The sequence below is a fragment of the Tubulanus polymorphus genome, chromosome 11 (assembly GCF_964204645.1).
Source record: "Tubulanus polymorphus chromosome 11, tnTubPoly1.2, whole genome shotgun sequence".
Lineage (NCBI taxonomy): Eukaryota > Metazoa > Nemertea > Palaeonemertea > Tubulaniformes > Tubulanidae > Tubulanus > Tubulanus polymorphus.
Window position 1 is genome coordinate 1,219,228 of NC_134035.1, and position 21,994 is coordinate 1,241,221.

The window sequence follows — 21,994 nt, forward strand, 5'->3', positions numbered from 1 at the left end:
CATTGGCAAAATTTTTGGCCCACCTCCGCCAGCCTTGTATTACGACACATTAGACATTCTCACAACGCCATCAGGTTTGAAGTTGGATGTGGAACGATGTGTCTTACCTGGATCGACTTCTTTTCCGTCGCTGAAGCAAATAACGTCGCGTTTTTGAATTCCGATGCCGCAACCGACCAGCGGAACTTTACAGACCTGCCACGGCCGGGAAATCCAATAAAACACCGGACATCGCGGCAAATTGGGACAAATACGATGTTCAGCTTCAGCACCTAAGAAAACAAATACACAAGTGATTTCTGTTTTGCGAAAGAGAACCTCAGCCGCGATCACACGCAGATGATTTGGCCTGGCACAATCAGGACACGGGCCCATGTGAACAGTTGTTCTGGACCAAAAATACCCACGCGATCGCGGTTCTCAAGTTCATCGCCGAGCTTACCATTCTCATCGGTGTTCGGCGGGCACGAGTTGCCTCCGTGCATCGCGTGAATCATAACCGTTCGCACGCGCATCTGACTGCTTTCTGTACCGCACGATTGGCTACACGCCGACCAATCACTCCACTGTCCCATTACGCAATCCTGCGGCTCGGGAATCCGACACACCTGCGAGTCGGCCGGACGTGTTGTTTCGTCGCAAAGTTTCGTGCCTTCTTTATAACCTGCAAAACGATTATATATTTGATATAATAATAATAATAATAATAATAATAATAATAATAATAATAATAATAATAATAATAATGCTTATATAGCACTATACTATAAGATAGTCACGGTGGTAACAATAATACTCATCATGAAATTGTTAAGATACCATTGGAAAAGAAGAACATAATAACAGATTGTAAGACACGTTTTTTTTGCGATGGTAAAAGCTTTCTTAGAGTTACATATATTTTAAGATTTCGTTTGAAAGCATTGACAGTTGAGGATTCCTGAATACAGGAGGTAAACGTTCCATAGTCCAGTGAACTTAAAAAGTCATTTAAAGTTCAGATATAGGATGTAGAGCCAAATTATGGCTCCACTTGGATATTCTCAGAAATCGCGCAAAAAATTAAAACATGGCCGATGATGTCGTGCCAATTGATTGTTAAAAACACAACCATCTTTAAACTGATCAGAAAACATTCACATCAATACCGAGTGTCGAATTTCATTCTTATTTGACTTAAAATGTGAATCCCTCCTACAATTACTATGATGGACTTCATCTCCATCATACAATAAATGAATTCGATAACATAAGGTTCAACTTTCGAAAAACGGTTATAATCGAATTACGCCGATAATTTCACGATAACGAGCGCATCCCGTAGCCATTAGGAAATTCAAACCTGTTCAAACTCATTAAGTTAAACTCTGCGTTAGTCGTTTGGAAGGCAAACGAGGAAACGATTTCAAATTTTTAAAACGCCGTAAGACTCGATAGAGACGCCGAGAGACGCACGCAGGAAAGGGTCTAATCACTCGTAGAAGTTTGATATCACGAATCGGAAGCAATTAAACTTTGCGATCGTCGTTCATTCGCTCGCGTGTTTCACGCATATAAACTGCTTTCGTGTAGATTGAACGGTCTTCATTACGTCGTCGTCGTCGTACGACGGCGAAAAAAACATCAACAAATCAAGCTAATCGTTTTTCGAAACGGTTTAATTCGATGACGATGACGACGATGGTTGTGTGAGAGAGAGAGAGTACTGACGGACGGGGTATAGGCCGGGGTATGTAGCGATTAAACACGAATTAACTGCTGCGTATTTTCGATACACGTTGATTTACTGTTCACAGCGCATCAACACGACACACGTCTATTTTCTTAGAATCGGTCGGAAATTTTATACACCGATATATCCATCGTGAAATAGTTCTTTAAGCCCGGCGCACGCTTGGTGGTTTTCAATAGTGAGCTGTATTTTCTTATTGTCGGCAACTTTGAATCGCCGACAATCACCGTTGGTCACCTGCGACTGATGATTATTGTTGCCAAATCGCATGCTGCAAAGTGGCGCTACGAGTTGTTGGTGCCTAGCGTGCAGCAGGCTTAAGGATTCCCTGAGTTTTCTGTGTTTTTGGTAAAATTTGTCAATTTCCCTGAATCCATTCTAAATTTTTCTGATTCCAGGGTATTCCAGGTCAGTAGCCACCGTGAACTAAGCCACTGGCCACTAGTAAACAAAACACTATAAAACTGAATAACAGCTCTTATGTAGCTCTCTCACAGCGCCGGTGTGTCTCCTGGTTTTTTTTATGTGGATTGCGCTTTGCATTTGTAATTTGTAAGGCGGCGGGGATGGTGAAAAAATAATGACTCCTCGCTATACGGCATTAATCCATGAAATCTGATATTTGTGAACAACATCTAAATAATTCATCTCGGCTTCAGTTGAATACAGCGTATACGATATATACATATATATATATATATATATATACACATATATATATATACACGCGCACGCTGTGAAAAACGAAATCATACCTAGTTCAATTTGAAGAACTATTTTCAATTTGAATATATCATTTCGGACTTTGAATCGAACTAGATTCCAAGAGCGGATCTTATTGTGAATACATGTACAAAGACAGGACAACTCAGGAGTGGATCCAGGGGGGGGGGGGTTCCTAGGGTTCTGGAATACCGTCAAGCTTTGTATGTGCCCTTGGAGATGCCCCTAAATCCATGGATTTTACATAAAAGTGCCCTTCCTTGTTTGGCATAATTAGGCATAGTAAGGGCCCCTGAAAACCCAGGTTTTACGTTAAGTGCCCTTTTTTGTCCATAGTCAATCTAGAGTGTATAATATACCCAGAAAGATAATCTACACGATCTATTTCAACCGAAATGATACAAAAGATGTATTTTGTCATCCTGATTAATTTTTCAGGGATTTCCAACAACCAGGAAAGGTTAATTTCGCTTTTAAGCCAGCTCATATTTTAGGCCCTTTGAGAAATTTGAATTATCCGTAAGTATTAGTTCTTGATCAAAGCTTTTGACAAAATCCATTTTAGTTTTCTCTGTTCTTTTGATATGATTTTAAGCCAATGAGCATATTTTCAATGGAATGGTCGAATAAATCATAATTATAATTATTCGCATTTCATGTTTACAGTTTGGCGGTTTGCAATATCTACAGTGTATCTGGCAGGAGGCGACCGTACGAAATCTCATCAGATCACGATCGATAAAATGAAGAAAAAAACCGTCCGCATCATGACATAATCATCCTCGGAAACATCCGCGTACTGCACCGTGTACCGCGTGGTGAAAACAGCCCCCGGCTCTAGACTTTAAGAAGGCTCAAGATGCATTCAACGTGAGGAGACACGCCGCGTCGAACTGTACGACGCAAAAATCCCTTCTTCCACACCTGCGGGCGAATCTACGCTACTGACCAATCTTGTCGTCGTCATCAGACTAACAGATTCTTATTCGACGCGATAAAGCAACCACCCACCTGAAGACTTCTACGAACTCCGAGTCTGAGGAACATTCATATTGATACATACTGTGACCGAGTGACAACTTCGAAAAACTGATAGTTTCACTTCAAAGATCGCTTCAAGCTATGATTGATTTTGAAGACAATTGAACTGATGATATTACGTAACTTTACTTAAGTACTTTACTTTCTTATCGAAACTGATTTTAATCATCTACGATGAACTCGATCTGAAGAATATTCGCATCTTAGCTTCACTTAAAACGTGGTTTTTTAACTATGATTGATTTTGATGATTCTGCGTAAGTTTCTTTTTCAGACACGACTAGTCTGAAGAATACTAGCTATAGAATACTAGCTATAGTAATTCAATTTCTATAGCTCTCAAATGCTCTCAATTTCACTTATGGCTGAATCACAGATGATGCCTCCGACGTGCTGACTTCATAGATGGACATACATGTCTTCGACAAATGTCCACAAATAAAGCGCACAATTCTTCTCTCTCTCTCTCTCTTGATGGAATATTTGAACATCGTCGTTGACTGGGATACGTACCTGGTACCTTTTCGCAGAAAACATGTCTGGTTTGTAAACCGGTACGATTGTTTGGACTGTCGCCCTCGCAGGTACTCCACGCCGAATACTGCCAGTAGTGACGTTCGCACGGGATCTGATTGCACAACTGAGTCTCCGTCAATTCGTAATCTTCAACGCATTTACCACCGGACTGGTTTACTGTATAAACAGAAAATATGATATTCACCCATCAATAAATGCTCTATTAACAGTAATATTACTCGATGTACTTTGGAGTGCACATCATGTAAAAGCGGTTAATTTAGCCGAGTTCAATTGGTGCCCCACGGTGCCCGTGTCTTATTCGAGTATCTTAGGTCAAATCAAACAGTTTAACTATAATGTGTCTTATTCAAGTATATTTCACTGTGTTTAACAGGTGCTGCCACCTTTCAATAGATATATAAATTACTAATCACGTCAATACACCACAATGCGGTGTACTAGCAAAGTCCATCACCGATTATTACACCGCACTGCAGAGTAGATTCACTGAAAGGGTTAAGCTATAGTTTCTTCAGGAATACTGTAAACAACAGCACAGGAAAACCTACACGGTTTGCAGTATTATCATTTCAATGCAGAGCGTTTCATAAAGATCATCGACTATAAGGATTTTAATGTCATGAATTAGCGAGGATCGCGAGTTAGGGTCCCACGATGACCACTACGTGTAATAATGGTTTAAATACCTTCAATCTCTCGTTTTCTATACTGGGTACCGCCTTGAATACCGCACGACTTTGTACAAAGCGACCACTCGCTCCACGGCGACAGTTCGCATTGTTGCGGACATGGTTTCGTGCAGTGACGTCGATCGGCCGGTTTCGGAAGGTGCGAACAGTTGCCGTCGACGAGGTATTCATCCAACGAGCTCATACAGTAGACGACTCGAATTTGACTCCCAGTTCCGCATCTGACATTGTTCACATCCATGTAACACACTGACCATGAACCTTAATGAGAAAAAGTAACCATACACTACGAGTTATTATCATTGCTGTTATTGTCGTGTATTAACCCTGGAACTCCAGTGTCGAGATTTAACCCTGGAACTCCAGTGTCGAGATTTAACCCTGGACCTCCAGTGTTGAGTATTAACCCTGGAAATCCAGTGTCGAGTATTAACCCTGGAACTCCAGTGTCCGCAGTTCTGAGTTAAGATCTGAATCATGAATGAACTCTAACTCATGTATAACTGTGGAATTGGATCCTGATTTCGACTCAGGAAGTGGATTCAAATTTTCAAGTCTAAATAAAGAATCAAATGTTTTATCCAGAACAGTCTAAACCCGAGATCTACGAGCTGGTGATAAGGGGGAGGAGAGATGGAATGGCCAAGAGGTAATTTGTGACGATGCCGCCGCACGTAATCCGACGGAAGACAAACACATCTTATCGCGGATGATTATCGTCGAATGTTTGCGCCAACAATAGCGGACGAACGGAACCGAACGTCCGTACGAAATCATCCACGTTTATAACACGACACCCGTCGAGACGTCCGCGTCGTCTGTCGAAGTCACGTTTTTTTCCGCGCGTTTAATTTCCGCTTTCGACAGATTGAAAATCAGCCGACGCTCGACGACGGTCGACCGACGCCGGCCGATCTAATAAACCACGGACACAATCCCGTCGTTCAAACATAGTTCGAGACAAAACGCGTGATCGGTACGAAAATTGATAAATCAAACAAGCTATAGGCAGCAACGGTTCTCGGGCCCGAACTCAGTTATTACACCATGCATTAGTTCCCAATTGTATTTTGGATTTATCGTATCTAGGGCCAATAGCTAAATTTTGTCCAGACACCTTTTTGAATTTCGACCCCAGTTACGAGGTCATCTTCGAGGTCATATCACTGAAGAAGTTTTTAGTGCCTAGTTCTGCCGCTAGGTGGCGAACTGGGTCGATTCTAATTATATCATATCCAAGTTTCATCGAGATCGACCCAATATTAATGAAGCTAAGTAGCTGAAAGACAGACAGAGACAGACGAAGACAGACATAGACAGACAGACACATAGACAGACGAAGACAGACAGACGAAGACAGACAGACAAAGACAGACAAAGACAGACAGACACATAGACTGTCTATATGTCTGACTGTATGTCTGTCTATGTGTCTGTGTGTCTGTATGTCTGTTTATGTGTCTGTCTGTCTGTCTGTCTGTCTGTCTGTCTGTCTGTCTGTCTGTCTGTCTGTCTGTCTGTCTGTCTGTCTGTCTGTCTGTCTTTCAGCTAGGAATATGAAAATCAAGATCTCGTAACTGAAGCCTGAGAACCAATAATTTCAAGAATGTCGTTTTAAACGAATGGAAAAATGGTTCTATTGTCGAAACTGTTTATATACGCTGAAAGCGCGTGAAGCCGGTAAATATTTGGGCAAATTGATTTTGCCGTCGGTTGCCGCAGCAGCGGCTTTTAAGAGTTTCATCATGGCTTTTTGTAGCGAGAGATTAAAAACGCGGGCAAAGCAGACGACAGCGACGACGTTTAATGGACCGTTTGAGACGAGACCCGATATCGCACACTTTCGCATAAACCTGCGCCATCAGTGTCGTTCGTTCGTGTCTATTATCTACGACGGTGAACGATGCGATCATAAAAAAACATATTTGTATAATCGAACTAAATAAGACGCATGTAAGGCTGTCTGTGAGGCTCAGCGATATCGGTAACAACGTGGAAGTCATCAGCGGTAAAACATTTCATCGAATAAGAAATAGAATATGCTTTAAATAAATCACTAATCAATAGGGGTAAGACTCTCAGTAACATCTTTCATATTTCTGTTCAAATTAATCAGTAATCAACAGTAAGACGCTCAGTAACATCTTTCATATTTATGTTCAAATGAATCAGTAATCAACAGCAAGACCCTCGGTAACATCTTTCATATTTCTGTCCAAATGAATGTTATGAAGAGGGGGTAATATACTCTAGCAACACATATTTATGTTCAAAAAGGCCAAAAGAATATATCAGGACCAGTTGAGATAGCTCTGATGTATTCATAAGAAAGGCAATGGTAAAGAGTCAAAACATCCAACATCCGTAATGTTTCGACCCACTGAAAGTTGTGTCCCGCGTGACCCCAGTTTCAACGTCTATTCGACGGGGAGTATGTTTACTTTCGTTTTCGCTCTGTAAGGGTTAACGTCTGAAGAATGAACACAGTTTATCATCAGTGTCGTTTAGGTATTGGTTTTCATGATTTGATGGGATGCAGAGTCAACCAACGCGGCATACCAATGAAGCGCGATACCATCTTTAGATAAAGATTTCTGTCATTGTGGCGCAGATATATGGCGCCGAAGCCCGGCAGGAAACCGAAACTTGGCGTGTACCCGAACTAAACGCTTCGCCATCGGTACTCGGGATAAATAACACTTATTCGTACATGTATTATTGATAACAGCGACACCGGTCAAATAAAAAGATGTACAACACGAAGGGGATGAGTGAAGAGCGCTGCGCAGTGATTGCCGCTAAACCGATAGAATAAACAGAAATCACGTCCGGCTTAGTTTCAAAGTTGCAGACAAAAATGCCATTAATGTTAAGCCCAGCGCGCTGGAGGATTTACCAAATGAACAATCGCGGGTATTTGCTTCAAGATGTCGTACGCTATGGTATAAACGTCGAATGATAACAACAACACCGTTTTAATTATCACTGCGGGGGGGGGAGGGGAAAGGCATGGTAGACGTCATTGGATCCGTTGAAAATGTCATCTACATAGACTGACCACGTGAAGACAAAAAGTGTAATCAGAGGGTCTAAAATAATGAAACGAAATTTATAGGTGATGATTTGGCCCAGATCAAACCCCCTACCAGAGTCAAATTTGGCCCGTGCCTAATTAGAGACCACTCACTCGGTACAGAACAATGCTTGAACAAGGCGGAGCGAGTCACTCCGGGCACATGTAGCTAATTCACACGTTATCATATCACCCATACTAACATTTGGCTCGGTCGTGGTCCGATATTTTGGCCCTTACCCAAATTTGTGTTCGCAAATTACGAAATGATCGAGAATTCATATGGAACAATCGGCATCATATTGTCGCGAAGTGCTTCTCGTCGAGTAAAAACATGAAATTAATAGATAGATAACAGAACTGAACCACGATCGTCGTCGTCGTCAGTGATGATGTTGTCGACGTTTTGCAGTGTTTTTCTAAACCGTTCGAGCGACGCGCATTTGATAATAATTCACAGAATGTATTTTCTCTCCCTCTCTCTCTCTCTAGAACCCGACGGAAAATTCCTCGATAGTTTTAATTTCCTTTCGCGGCGTTCAACCGAGAATAACTCGAAACGCGCTGGAATCTAATGAATTAGTCTTCGTCGGACGTGAAAATCCTCCTCATAAATTTCTCTCCCTCCCGAAAGCGACGCCAAAAAAAAAAAACTATCGAAACCACGACGACGACGGTGAAAAACGTATTTCAATAATTCGGGCTGTTAATTCCGCTATTCGAGATTCTTTTGAACGAAATCGTCGTTTGAAACTAGATAATGATGGCAGACGATCGGATCTTGCGGGCGGGCGGTGGATAGCGTCGTCGTGGGCGTCGTTATCGATGATATTGATAAAAAAACAAAGAGTAAATGATGCAATCAAGATGGCCGCTTTACGGCACCCGACGGCTAAATTCTATCATCGGCAGACGGACTCTACGTACGGAAAAATCATTCGCTGTCCCTTTATTTAGACCGGTCCAAATCTATTGGAACGATTTAAGATTTTTTGTCAGTGTGAAACCATTATTGGAGTGGGAGGGCTGACAGCTGATTTAGCTCTGGTTTCATCCTTCCCTGGTACGGGCCATAGTAGGAAGAAGGACTTAGAACGGACTCGTGAAGAATGAATGGGGGCTTTCTAGACTGACTTACCCGTATACCACCAGACACACGGGATATTTTCACATTGTTTTATTTCGTCCGATTGGCCGCACTGTTTCCCGCCGTATCGCGCTGGTTTCAACACAGGTCGTTGTCTACAATATATAAATTGTACGATAAGAAAATTAAGTACAGAAATCATAAATGAATCTTTTATATTTGAATAATATGTGTTCGGATTGTTAGCAGTGCAACTTTGATTAGAAGTGGGGAACTGGTTAGAAGTGGGGCACTGATTAGGAATGGGGCACTGATTAGAAATGGGGCACTGATTAGAAATGGGGTACTGGTTAGAAATTGGGTACTGGTTTTCAGACTTTTTAGGCTTGGGGACTTAACATTATTATGTTCACAATGAGGACCGAGTGTCTCATCAATGGCAATTGAGGATCCACCTGGTGCGCGATTGTGGCAAGCGACGATTCAACAACGATCCACAAGGTGTCGCTAGTAGTTACTCAGTTATCCGCGCTCTGATTTATTCTACATTTCAATCGAGATTTAAAATCTCTGAAAGTAAATCTATTCATCAATGAAAACAATACCGAACTGATAGGCTTCTTAAAAATAGATAATTTTGGTACGAAGAAAACACGTAACAAGTTTTTAGAATAACAACAACGTTGTTTGTTTATTTCCAACATTTCCGAGCAAAACATGAATGAAATTGAAAACAATTTCTCGAGAAAACAATCTTACTACACTACGTATATACATACAAATATATATAGATATATAGGACGCATTGAATTCATTCTTTAAATGACTAACTGTTGCACTTTGTTCCGTAGATGATGCGATAACCTTCTCGACGAATGAGATAATCAGTGAATGAAATAGTAAATCATTTTATGAAATAATAATCAAAGCTGTCCTCTCTACAATCAGGTGATAAACTTATAAACTTCAGATATAATAAACAATGCCATTTCGATCGATGATTTGGCCCGATTGATTAGTTTAAAAATGTTCACAGAACGACTCTACTTTCGTTAGCCATAGTAACGCAACTTTAATACGTGTTTCATGAAATGGGCCCCAGGGCCAATTTCACAGACTTTGCGAGTTGAAGAGATGAAATAAGTTAGGGGGAGTTGGGAGAGTTGAAATGAGTTATTTTTCTTCAAGTCATATTCTCTTCAAAACAGTTATGAAACAGGGCATGTTTTGTTAACATCGGTATCATTTTTTTTTTTCATGAAAAATGATTTTTTTCCGGTTCAACGGGCTTCTGGATATTTAAATGATTAAAATTCATCGACAAATATCATGACTAACAAATCTTTGTAAGTTATTCTATGAAATGCGATTCTATAATGGGTGAATCTAAAAATGAATTTCCGATAAAAAATCTTTCAATTCGATGTCAAATATCTCATGCACTTCATCAAAAATGATTTCATGTATACATTTCATGTAAAGGTTGACTTGACATTCATCATGCATTTCAAGAAAAGTCATCATCTTGATAGCTATAAAAAAATCGGGGCGAATTTTACACCTTATAGCGGAAACATCCGTTACGGTTCCGATAAAAATATGAACAATCTTTAAACGTTTTACTGAGAAAAAATAGGATTCCGAATCTTTTTTCTGAAATCGCGCGCATAAAATTCAAAATTCTTGAAAATTGTCAAGTGGACGACACACAAATATTGACGTGAACCCGAGCGTAATCGAGAAAAAGTCGCGAACGAATTCTCAGAAAATAAAAACAACAACCTCTCGAAATCAACGAGCTTGACATAAACCGAACTATGAGCTTCAACTCGAGAGCGAACACGCCACTTCACGACGCGTTGAAATAAATTCACCGCGATATCATTTTTTGGCACCTACGACAAAACGCCGGATCAATCGATGCAATATAAGCATATATTTATATATACTCTCGGCGATCGTATTTCCTGTTAAACAGATCCCGTAAAATATGAATTATCTCTTCATATTTCAACCCAGGAAATAATATGAAACCGAAGACGAAACAATTTATAGTCGGTGGTAATATAGTAGGCATCGCGCCACGCCTAGTATCAATTCTAATAAACATTACTCGGGATTTGATACACCAGTAAAATATCTGTAAATAAATAAATGTCTGTGTGTGCGTGTGTCTCTCTGTCTATCTATCTGTCTATCTAGCTACCTGGCTGTCTGTCTATCTGCCTGTCTTGTCTATCTAGCTACCTGGCTGTCTGTCTATCTGCCTGTCTTGTCTATCAAACTACTGTCTATCTCCTTATTGGTTAACAACTTGTCTGTGTTCATCCTTGTCTGTCTATGTGTCTGCTGTATGCCTGTCTATTATGTCTGTCTACCAGTCTGTCCGCTGTCAGTCTATGTCTACCAGTCTATCAGCTGTCAGTCTATGTGCCCACATCTCTCTGCCCGTCTGTCAGTGAATTCACTCACTGTTTCATAAGTATCAAGTGCCCCGGAGACAAACGCTTAAAATGAACTGAAATGGAAATATTTGTTCGAACTGAAATTCATTCATCGCGATACTATTTATAAAATTCGCCCATGGACAAATGCGGAGTTCACAAGATGAGATAAGTTTCGCTAAATTTTTTCTCTCCGTCGGAATGAAGGTTCTTTTTATCGATATTGAGGAGGAGGAGGACATCTTCAGATCAAAAACGCTGCGATAGTGGAAATGAAACCCGCACGCACTGAGCTGAGATGTAGGCGGCGGTGGGTCGGATTTCCTGCGCACTTTTAGCCGCGATTCAAGAAGACTTGACATCGGTGGTTTAGACCCTGAGGTTTGACATCCATTTCGAGTAAACCTACGTCAAACGACCCACAGCCACAGACTGAACTAAAAATCATTGTTCTATCTATATGTGTATTGCATTACAAAGGCAAAATTCATGTCTGACAAATTGAAAGTTTTTTTTTCCATCAAAGTATTCGATCAGCCGCAGGTGTCGAACTGGAAACCCCTGGTGTTTATTACGAGGTGTAATGTTTACCTGACGCAGGCGGCACGGCGTGAAAACTTATCCATATTTGAAACCCAACAGCGATTAAACAATAGAACGATAATATATCTATGAACTATGTAAGGAATGATGCTTTAAGCGCTATAGACAACGTTTATTTAAGTTAAGAACTCCTATTTTTAGGGTTTTCTGACTTTCGTCGAAAACCCTCTTGAAATTCTGTTGATTATTATTATGATTATATATTTTCCGCCGATTTGGTCGAATAAAATTCATCTTCATTCAGATTCGGCAACTGACAGCTTCGAAACGAAATGTATAAATTGATACTGTAATAACGGTCTCTCTGAACCAACAGATTGTCTGAATGTACTTTCCATCCTATTTGAAACTTAAAATTACTTATTAGGTTACTGTAAATAAAGAATTGAATTGAATTGTTAGACAACAAGCACCGGCGAAATAAAAGTTTGTGACGTCATTTAGTAAGTAAATAAAGGAGGGCTCCAAGAATTTCCAAATCACGGGGGACTATACTGGGGTTAGACTATTCAACCAAAAAGAGGATTGCTCCGATAATATCCAAATCATCTCATTTTATTTTTTCCATCGAATACCCGGTAATTAATTTTTCCTTTCGATCACATGCATCCAGAAAACCCGTTATCGCTGCTTTGCAGCTATATTTTAACATTAAATGCCTAGAAGAATTTCAGCGCCTGCGCATGCAGCTTACTTCTTAGCCGCCACTCAGTGATACATCTAAATTCATTAATCAATGAGACAGCTTGTTTTTGCGCACTTTCAGGTGGAACTCATTTACGTCAATCCCAAGGATTCTTCTTTTACCTAATTCCAATTAAATAAGAAAACTCGATTTGGTGAAATTCACTAAATTTCGATCTTTTTACCATGCCTATATGCACCATGATCCCACAAGAAGAATAACTTCAGTTCGTAGGCATGGTGTTCATGATGTTCAAGTCGGTATATTACCTAAATGTTTATCTTTTAAGAATTTTTAACGCTTAAACGAGTAAAACCCTTCAAACTACCCCAGATGGCCAGACATTCTAAACTTCGTTGCCAAACAAGAAACTAAATGTGAATGATAATAGAAATAACAGAGTTGGCATGCCAACTATTGGTGTCCGGCAGGTGACATCCTCCCACTGCAGGGATTTGAACCATGATGTGGCCGCAAAGTATAGAGCGTCCCCCCACCAGGGTGACCACAAACCACCCACTAGCAAATTCCCTGTGTTTGTTTTCCCTGTGAAAAGTTGATTTTCCCTGTGCTCGGCATCATATGGAGACCATGATCAATATAAAATTAAAAGACAAGCAGCCTATCGTCTGATATAGCTCCGCTGTGATTTTACAAATTTGTTAGAAAGTGGCGCTATAACGTTGTATTACTTACCATATGATCTTCGATATATAATCAGGTAGACAATTGTAAACATTCGCGGTGAAAACGCGCGTGCGAGACAAAAGTAATTTCCCTGTGTTTTCCAGATTTTTACCAATTTCCCTGTGTTTTCCCTGAGAAAAATCATTTCCCTGTGTTTTCCCTGTTTTCCAGATTCGTGGTCACCCTGCCCACCGTCTGGGGTAGTAAATGGTTTACTTAATTAGTAATGAATTCAATGTTTTAAGAAAAAATCTTTTTTCAAATATTTCCCCTCCCTAATTATTTCAAGTCCATCTAATCTGTAATGCAACTTATAAAGAACAGCCTAATGGAACCAAAAATTAAAAATAAAATTAACATATGGAGTATACCCCGATTTTATCGTCAAGGTGACACAATCGAGATTCAGCTGACGAAGGGTTAAAGATGTATCGCAGGTAAGTTAGAGACCATCGATCAAATCGCCGACGCGCGATTCTCTACCACGCTGCGCCGGCGTCGTCGCGCGATACCATCGCCAAAAAGATGAAATTAATTTCGATCTGTCAATGTAATGCCGGTTCGAAATCTAAAAGATTAATTCCGTCGTCGTTTCGCGCCGTCGCGTTTTCAATTTCCTGAGCAGCATTTGTTTTAGTGGCGGAGACGACGCTCAGGTAACGGGCAGGATTCTAACCCAGTCGGAAAATAATTAGCTAAAAACAAGATAAGCAGTAATAATGACAAATGCAAAACCGAATGAGCAAAAAGAATAGTTTCAATGATTTATAGCGAAAAAGTTATCGTATGTTTTTTGATTTCTGAGCATTTGTTCCGATAGCAGACAACGCTCGGGTAGAGGCAGGATTCAACTAAGTTTAATGATTTATAGCTTATCGTTTCATAGCCTACTTTTTCAAAATTTTCTTTTAAAAAGATATTTAATGCTATCTGCGTTAAGAATGTCTCAAGGCCTGCTATAGATTTCCGAGAAAAAGTTTCTAGTTCAGGGATACTTCGATCGATTTTTAACACCTATCGATCAAACGGTGAGCCCTACGGGACCAAGTTTTATCAACCGATAGTGACTTAAACCCAGGGGCTAGGGGCTTAAGTCAATTACCAGTTGAAATACCGGTTTAATTTAATAGAAAACCTAGCTACTCAGTTACATGAAAGAAATCCAATAATAATCCAGGTAAAGACATACAATCCTTGAACAACTGATTGTATCCAGCCAGTTGCTCTCATGCGCCAAAAACTGCCCGGCAACTAGTTGTCTCCAATCGCAGTGTCGAAGCACACCCCTTTAAATTAAAACCCTGTTTTCTTTTTTATTTTGGTGCCTAGTTGTGTCACTAGGTGGTGCACTGGGTGACAACTTGACCCCCATACTAACATTATACCCAAGTTTCATCAAGATCGACCCACTATTGATGAAGCTAAGTAGCTGAAAGACAGACACAGTACGAAAATAAGGGTCTCGTAACGGACATCCGAGAACCAATAACCCAGAAGTACTTACCGTTTTTGTATGGCTCCGGGACCACAAGACTTCGAACACGGCGACCAATTCTGCCACATTCCCAGCTCACAGTTCTGGGGACACGGCACCTGACAAGCACGTTCTTTAGACGGCAAACTCAAACTTTTAGATTGACCTGAAGAGAAATATCGAAAAAATGGCATCACTCGAATTAAAACATAGTTTTCTAAAATTTGACTTCAAACTACGATGATTTTCATATCAAGACCATTTTTCCTACAATCAGAAAGAGAGTTTCCATCATTTCAGAGAATTCCAAATGTATGGAAAAACGCACAACGATCGAAGTGCTACATCAATGTCTGATCGACTGTTTATAAAAACTACCCCGATACAAAACTTTCCATGTGTCGAAACTTGATAACTTATTCAACCATCAATTTATTGAAATTTTCTTCTAAAACGGTAAACAGAAGTTTCTAGAATAACCGAGTAAATATGTAAAATATATGTGTGTGCAAGGGTCTGGGAGAAGATGAAAGATATCAGATCTCAACGCAAAACTGCTACAAACGATAATTGGCTGTTTTGATTATTTATATCTAGACGTTTCAAATTTCATTTCGATTGATTTCGCTGATAGAAAATTTCACATACGTCTCCTCCCAGACGACGCAGGGAAACACGCAATCTAACGTATTTAATCTCGGAAATAATGTTCCTGAAACCAGGTTTCATTTCTCGTAAATGTACATGACACTTACAGGGAAACATTAAGAAATACAGGGCGGCCATTTTTGTTTCACTTGCTTCTCCCTGACTATTCCCTGACACGTTTTCCCTGACTTGATCAGCTAAGAATCCAATCAGTTAACACCAGTCAAATATTCAAGTCATAGACAGAAATTGTTTGACTTTGATCTAGCAATCTCAACTAATTTTTCCAACTAATTCCCAGATTTTCAGCTTTTTTTCAATGAAATTCCCCGACCTGTTTTAAAGAAAAGAAAATTCCCTGACTTTTCACTGATTTGAAGTGGCGCCACCCTGAAATATGACTGGAAGAGACTGATATTAATCTCAATATTTAAAGTTAAGACCCACAGTTGATATTTTAGCGTTCATTGTCTATCCGACATCATTTTTGGTTTCTTTGATAGGATTTAGACAATAAACGCTTTAATATGAACTGTGGGTTCTTACTTGTTTAACGCTGAAATATATGTATCTGTTTCCCATTTCCCCGAGTTGAGCTCGAGTGAAGTTGTTTGGCGTATAGAGTGGTATGGAGAGTGGTATGGAGAGTGGTATGGTACGACACATGGTTGAGTGGTATTGAATAATACCGCGTATATACTAACATAACACGTGTGTATCTCGGAATCAACGCCTATAGACCCCGAGGTAAACAAAAACCAACTGTAATAGGTTTCATGTTTAACCGAACTCATTCAAAAATAAATGCGATACAAAGTCACGACAAAGTGAAAGGAATCCTCCCGGGGAGGACGGTCGATACCTTTTCATAGCGAAGAAGGAGTGTAATCATGTTATATACCACCCACAAATAGTAGTGATTTCACGTAGGTAAATATTGTAAATATTTGAGATGTTGCCAAGTTGACAATTGATCTAACCACCGCATATATACGCATAAAACATGATCATACATAAAACATCCCGAGGCTATAGACGTTCGCTGTGAAACTACCACGGTAAGAACCTCGCAGTTAATCATTTCGATAATATATTTCATCCGCAATCGATTTCTGTATTCAATATTAGCGAATTGTTGAAATTTTCAGCGAACTCATCGGAATTATTGACCGTCCAAAGGTGAATGAGTTGCTGAGAGTATCATTCTGCTACCGGGACCCAACCCAAGGGCAGTCTCGACCCCGTATACTGAAACTATCGATCTTTTACTGGGAGCCCATGACTGGGGTTGTATGGCCCTTGTACTCCTTCAGCCTAGAAACTGCAGCCCTAGGCCTGGACCCCACCCCTCAGAAATTCTTAACATTATCACCACTATTATCGTGCTTGATTGTCCATGTGTTCAGTGCTTCACCTGAGACTTATTTTTTTTTAATAGAAAATGAACTACAAACACCAGACATAAGACAACTATCAGCAAAATTTCAAAACCTGATCGTCCACACTCAGTGAATAACTGAAGGAGAGAACAGGTTACAGATACCTGTATGAAAGTCCAGCCAAGTACAAACAAGGGAAACGAATTATGAATGGATTTTTTATCTTGTTAAGACTTTGTCGATGATGATAACATGGCATCGCGCGGTAAAAACAGGCCTTTGTAATCCTTACTGAGAGACATTCTAATAAGCTTCATCTGGAACGAGATGTAAGCCGTTGCTCGAGGGCGCATGTCAAACATAATACAGGGTCTCTGCGGGCGCTAGATGGAAACAAACACGTCTTTGAAGGTCTGAGAAGAAACAGATTAATGTATTTGTAGATTAGATCAGGCATTGAATATCATACACTGCCCAATATGGATCTTCAACACTATCAGCTGCACTTTAATGGTACCTTTTGTTCTTAGGCTTGTTTTTATCAATAATCTATCTTCAGGTGAATTTATCCTGTTGAATCAGATCTTACTGTCCTAACAGTAATTTGCTAGAAAGTCTGTATTGTGTCAATAAAATCAAATCAGATTTGTACAACGGGATGAATTTGATTCGATACGTTCAAAATGGATGACGAGAAAATACTGCCCCTGGTCTCTACGGATGAGTTTCAGTTTCACTTCAGAGTTTTGACCATTTTGGTCAGTTTTCCAAGAGCAAAGTGGATGGGGAGGTTTTCCATTTGATAACATATGATTTTGGACGGTAAAATGATTCCACAGGTATCGTGTTTATTAGATCTTACTGCTAAGAGCACGTTCACCACTAACAAAATGGCGGAAAAACTCTTGTGAAAGAAAAACTAGTAATTGAACAGTTAAGTTCAATGTCGTCTGGTCGAGTATTTCTGCGAAACTTCGTTCCGACGTAGAATGCAGGTATCGTGTACAGTTTATCGCAGGTACGTACAGCAGCCACCCGGCGATATATCGAGAGTTCATTGAAATATCCGCACGAGGCGACGCCGTTAATCCGAAAGTCATCAACTAATGGCCGCCGTCGCGCGGGTCGACAAACGAACGCGGGAAAAAAATCCGCCGACCGCAATTTAGGGTAGTGAATCGCCGACGCGAACAAAGACGGCGGATTTTCAGGCGATCGGTTCGACAACGCGCGCACGCAGATTGATTACGCGGAGAGTCGGATTTCTTTACGACGCAGCGACGGGGACGACCATCACGGTGAATTTATCAAAAAGAGATCAGACGATACGACGACCGTCAATAGCTGCTCGCGCACTACGTGAAATAAAGTTACCCGTCGTCGTCGTCTTCATCGCAACAAAAGCCTCGAAGATGAATTAAACGACGCGATTCTCATCTCTCTGCGGAGGTGAATCGTGAATCAGAGGTGAATCGTTCGAACTAACAATTTGTAAAATACGTTAACAACTGAATTTCAAGCGATTTGATACAGTACCGATAAAACCTACTTACGTTAATGATAGCGGCGTCGTCGGCTTTGTGGCGAAATTGGAAACGAACTCTAGAAAAAACGGCCGGATAAAGAGGGATCACCAAGAGTTTCGATAACGTTTATTAAAGCTTTCGAACGAAGTCATTCTCTCTAACGAACGACTTTTATTAAAGACCTCAAGTCACAATTCAATCTAACGAAAGCTGTAGCAATTACATTAGCCACAATCGCGTCGAAATGGTTTTTGGCCCCTGCTACATTAGGCCCGCACTTATTTCGGCCCGACCAAAAACATCGGACCAGGCCTGGGGCAAATATTGGCACGGGTCAAATCATTTGATTACGATGAATATAAAACTTAAACTTGAATTTGGTTTTGGAAACGACTATTGTGAATAATGGCATGGTATGATTTGGCAAAATCAGCAGGCTAAAGGCGTGCAGAGTCCAGGGGCTTCAGTTGCTCAAAAATTGTCTAAGAGTTAACCAGTGGATAGTTAAAAGTTCATTGTAACTCCTGGGCCTGGTTTCATAGACCGAGTATCAAAGTTATCCCTAGGGGTATATCCTCAATCTGGCTGACAACCACCATAGTAACAAGGAGAAACCATGGTTATAACTGATAAATTTCAAAATGTTCCAGGGACTTTCATTCTTCCACATCTATGAAACCCACCCCTGGTTATCTTTAACCAACTTTAGAGCAACTGGTCCCTGGTTCTGGTCACTCTTGGCCGTATGTTAGTCAGATTACCACGATGACCTGAGCCGCGATTGACGAATGAAATAAAGATGCACTTTGATGTCTTTTCTAACGAGACCGAATATTTTTTTTTGTTCCGGGGAGGAGTAAAGCCTACGTCGTCGTCGTCGTACTACGATCCGCGCCGATCAAAGACGTCGTAATGAGAGTCGACATCAACGACGACAACGACGGAAGTTTCTATTCAGAGCAGACGTAAGAAACGGTAAAACTAGGAGCGCCGACAGGAAATGACAGCCAATTCCAGAACGAGGGAAATGAAACCGATGATTAACTACCCGACAAACCGGTCAATTTTATTTCAGTTAAGCGTTTTAAAGTCACGGCTAGAATCGACCGTACGTCATTAGATACTTCTCAAGAGTTTCCTCAACGCCATCCTCTAGAATCTGGTGCTGTATCTTTAGATAGAGGGGCTGATACAAGGAGAGGGTGCAGGGGTGCGCACAAACTCTCACAAACACTCTTACTTAGTTTCACTTGAAACATAGCTTTGACTTTCAAGCCCACTTTACATGGTTCCCACAGTTATATGAATTCAAAATCCCCAAGTTTTTCCCAAGTATTTTATGGGTGATTTCTCAATTTTCCCAAATGCAAATGAACACATATCGTCATGGAACAGTCAACATTTTAGCGGTGACTGGTTGATAAAGGTGATTTTCAAGGGAAATTGCTGAAGAAAGTTGCCCTTGGCAAATGCAATATGTGAAATATAATGGAATTTCCCAAATATTTCCTTGATTTGAGGAAAATTTTTCAAATTCGCAAACATTTCCAAACTGGGAATTATTATTTCAAAATTTCCAAGTTTTTCCCAATTTCCCTGTTCTGTGGGAACCATGCTCTTACCTTCACTTGAAACACTGTTTCGTGCTATTTATTTTGAAGACAATCGATGATGCTGTGTGCAACATAGTTTTAACACGACAGATCTACGATCTCAGATCTCTGTGACCAAAGAGTGACGACTGTAATCGTCGCCTTAGTTTTCACCCAAAACATGGCCCCATCAAAAGAGATCGCCTCAGACTCGATTACATAGTTAGACCGATGAATGTCGAGCACAAAGTGAAAAAGTAGTTTATGTCATTTGATTTGTTTTACCAGACTCCTGTTCATTATTTCAATATGATCTGCACGAACGCATGACAAAACTATTCAATATTACATTGCAGTGTGATTTATCAATCAATTAAGCCTGATTTGACAATCGGGCGCATATTGGCTATTTTATCGCTATCAATCATGCTCAATCCGGAAACCTGCCGTTTTCCGGTCGACGGTGAAGTATTTCTGCCACGCGCGCGAGAGAGAGAGTGCGCGCGGGGTAGTGAAAGTCGATGCTTTAAGTGACCGAAGCGCTACGAAAGCTAAGACGATCGGGGATGAAAACAAGATAAGTAACGATCAATGGTGAAAACGTATCGTGAATTATTTTGTGAAAGGGATGATGGATTCTAGACCCTCAACAACTCTGAGGGAGTCTCTCCAACCATTCAATGAAGATTTAATGTTACCCATATATGACAAGCTATATAACAGAGATGTAAGTGGCCAAAGAAAAAAAAATAGGAAAATAGTTGATATCCAAAAATTTGGGAAATTTTGCAAATTTTAAGTGTTCTAGGATGCAATTTCACAGCATTTTTCTTTACCAGGAAAATGAAAAAGAAAAACAGAATTCCCTCAAAAAACGGAAGTCTTACATCTCTGATATAACCACCGGCCAAATGGACTAGTTCTATTGGTCTACTGGTTAGCACTCTTGATTTCTATGCATGAGATGAAACCCTGGGACCAGTTCCATAGTTGAGACTTACGACCAAAAGTGGTCTTAAATCTAAAGTCTGGTCCTAAGTTGTTAGATTGGCTATATAACCACGATGGTCTTAGACTGGTCTTAAGTCTAAGCCCTGTCTATGGAACCGGCCCCAGGTTTTGATCTGTGGTGAACGCACGTAATTTCAGTCACTTCTTAATCGTTACATTAACATCTTCCTCACTAATTTCCGCATTTTTCGGTTCGACTACGGAGTTATCTCAATCGTTTTAACTCTTCAGAATTGAAATTCCCACATTTACACATGAATTCAAATTTCTTAAGAATTTCGTCGATGATTTTTCAATTTTCCCAAATACAAAAGGCGACTTTGTACATACCATCATACTTCAAATCTGAATTAAGCAAGTCCGACAACATTTGTAAATGCGCTGTGGGAAACGTATATTCTAACGTTTCAAGATTTAGTTCTAATTGAGCGAATGAAAGTGCATTTAAGCCGCGGCACTTCTAGTCGTTCCACTTGTTGCCGGATACAAACGAAAGCGATGGATCTTCACAGAGAAGATATAGCTCTTCAAATTCAACGCAATTAATTTTTCGCAAAAAAAAAGGAGAATTTCAAGATCACAAAAAATGCGTATGCACACGCGATTGAAGACGACGAACTACGAGAGTCGTTGAATATTTCATGAAGTCATCGTCGCCGTCGTTTACCGCTAAAACGCGTTTTTGTTCCATCTCTCTCTTGTACGACAGGTTTAGAGTGGACCTAGTGTTCTTCTGAACTTATCTTCTCCGCGTTATCTCTCTCTACTCAAACCTACTGTGTAAATATCTAGATTTTTGCTCCGATGACAGAATTATCGATAATATCAACTCGCCAACGGTAGCGTTTTCTTGAGCTAATCACGATCGCCTGAGATTGTTAACAAACGTCCGATATAAAGTTATTCATGAATTCAGAGAGATCCGCTTTAACAGAGAGACTCCACAATGGGTGACGAGACTTCTCGACAGTTTCCAAAAAACCATTCGAAAAGGGAACCGATATCGGCCTGGCCCGACCAAATGCGGCAATAGATGATTCCACTTGTGGCACGTGAGGAT

The 21,994-nt window shown here is 40.4% G+C and overlaps 1 protein-coding gene across 1 annotated transcript in view; it reads right to left on the minus strand.

The window, feature by feature from the left end:
- LOC141912876 (thrombospondin type-1 domain-containing protein 7B-like) overlaps positions 1-21,994 on the minus strand; it is a 75,635-nt gene that overhangs the window by 17,371 nt on the left and 36,270 nt on the right. The window contains exons 5-10 of the mRNA XM_074804296.1: positions 14,809-14,944; positions 8,937-9,040; positions 4,723-4,986; positions 4,010-4,189; positions 443-664; positions 108-272 (exon numbers count right to left, since the gene is read on the minus strand). Of these exons, the coding sequence (XP_074660397.1) occupies positions 108-272; positions 443-664; positions 4,010-4,189; positions 4,723-4,986; positions 8,937-9,040; positions 14,809-14,944 (1,071 nt within the window). The remainder of the gene's footprint in view (positions 1-107; positions 273-442; positions 665-4,009; positions 4,190-4,722; positions 4,987-8,936; positions 9,041-14,808; positions 14,945-21,994) is intronic.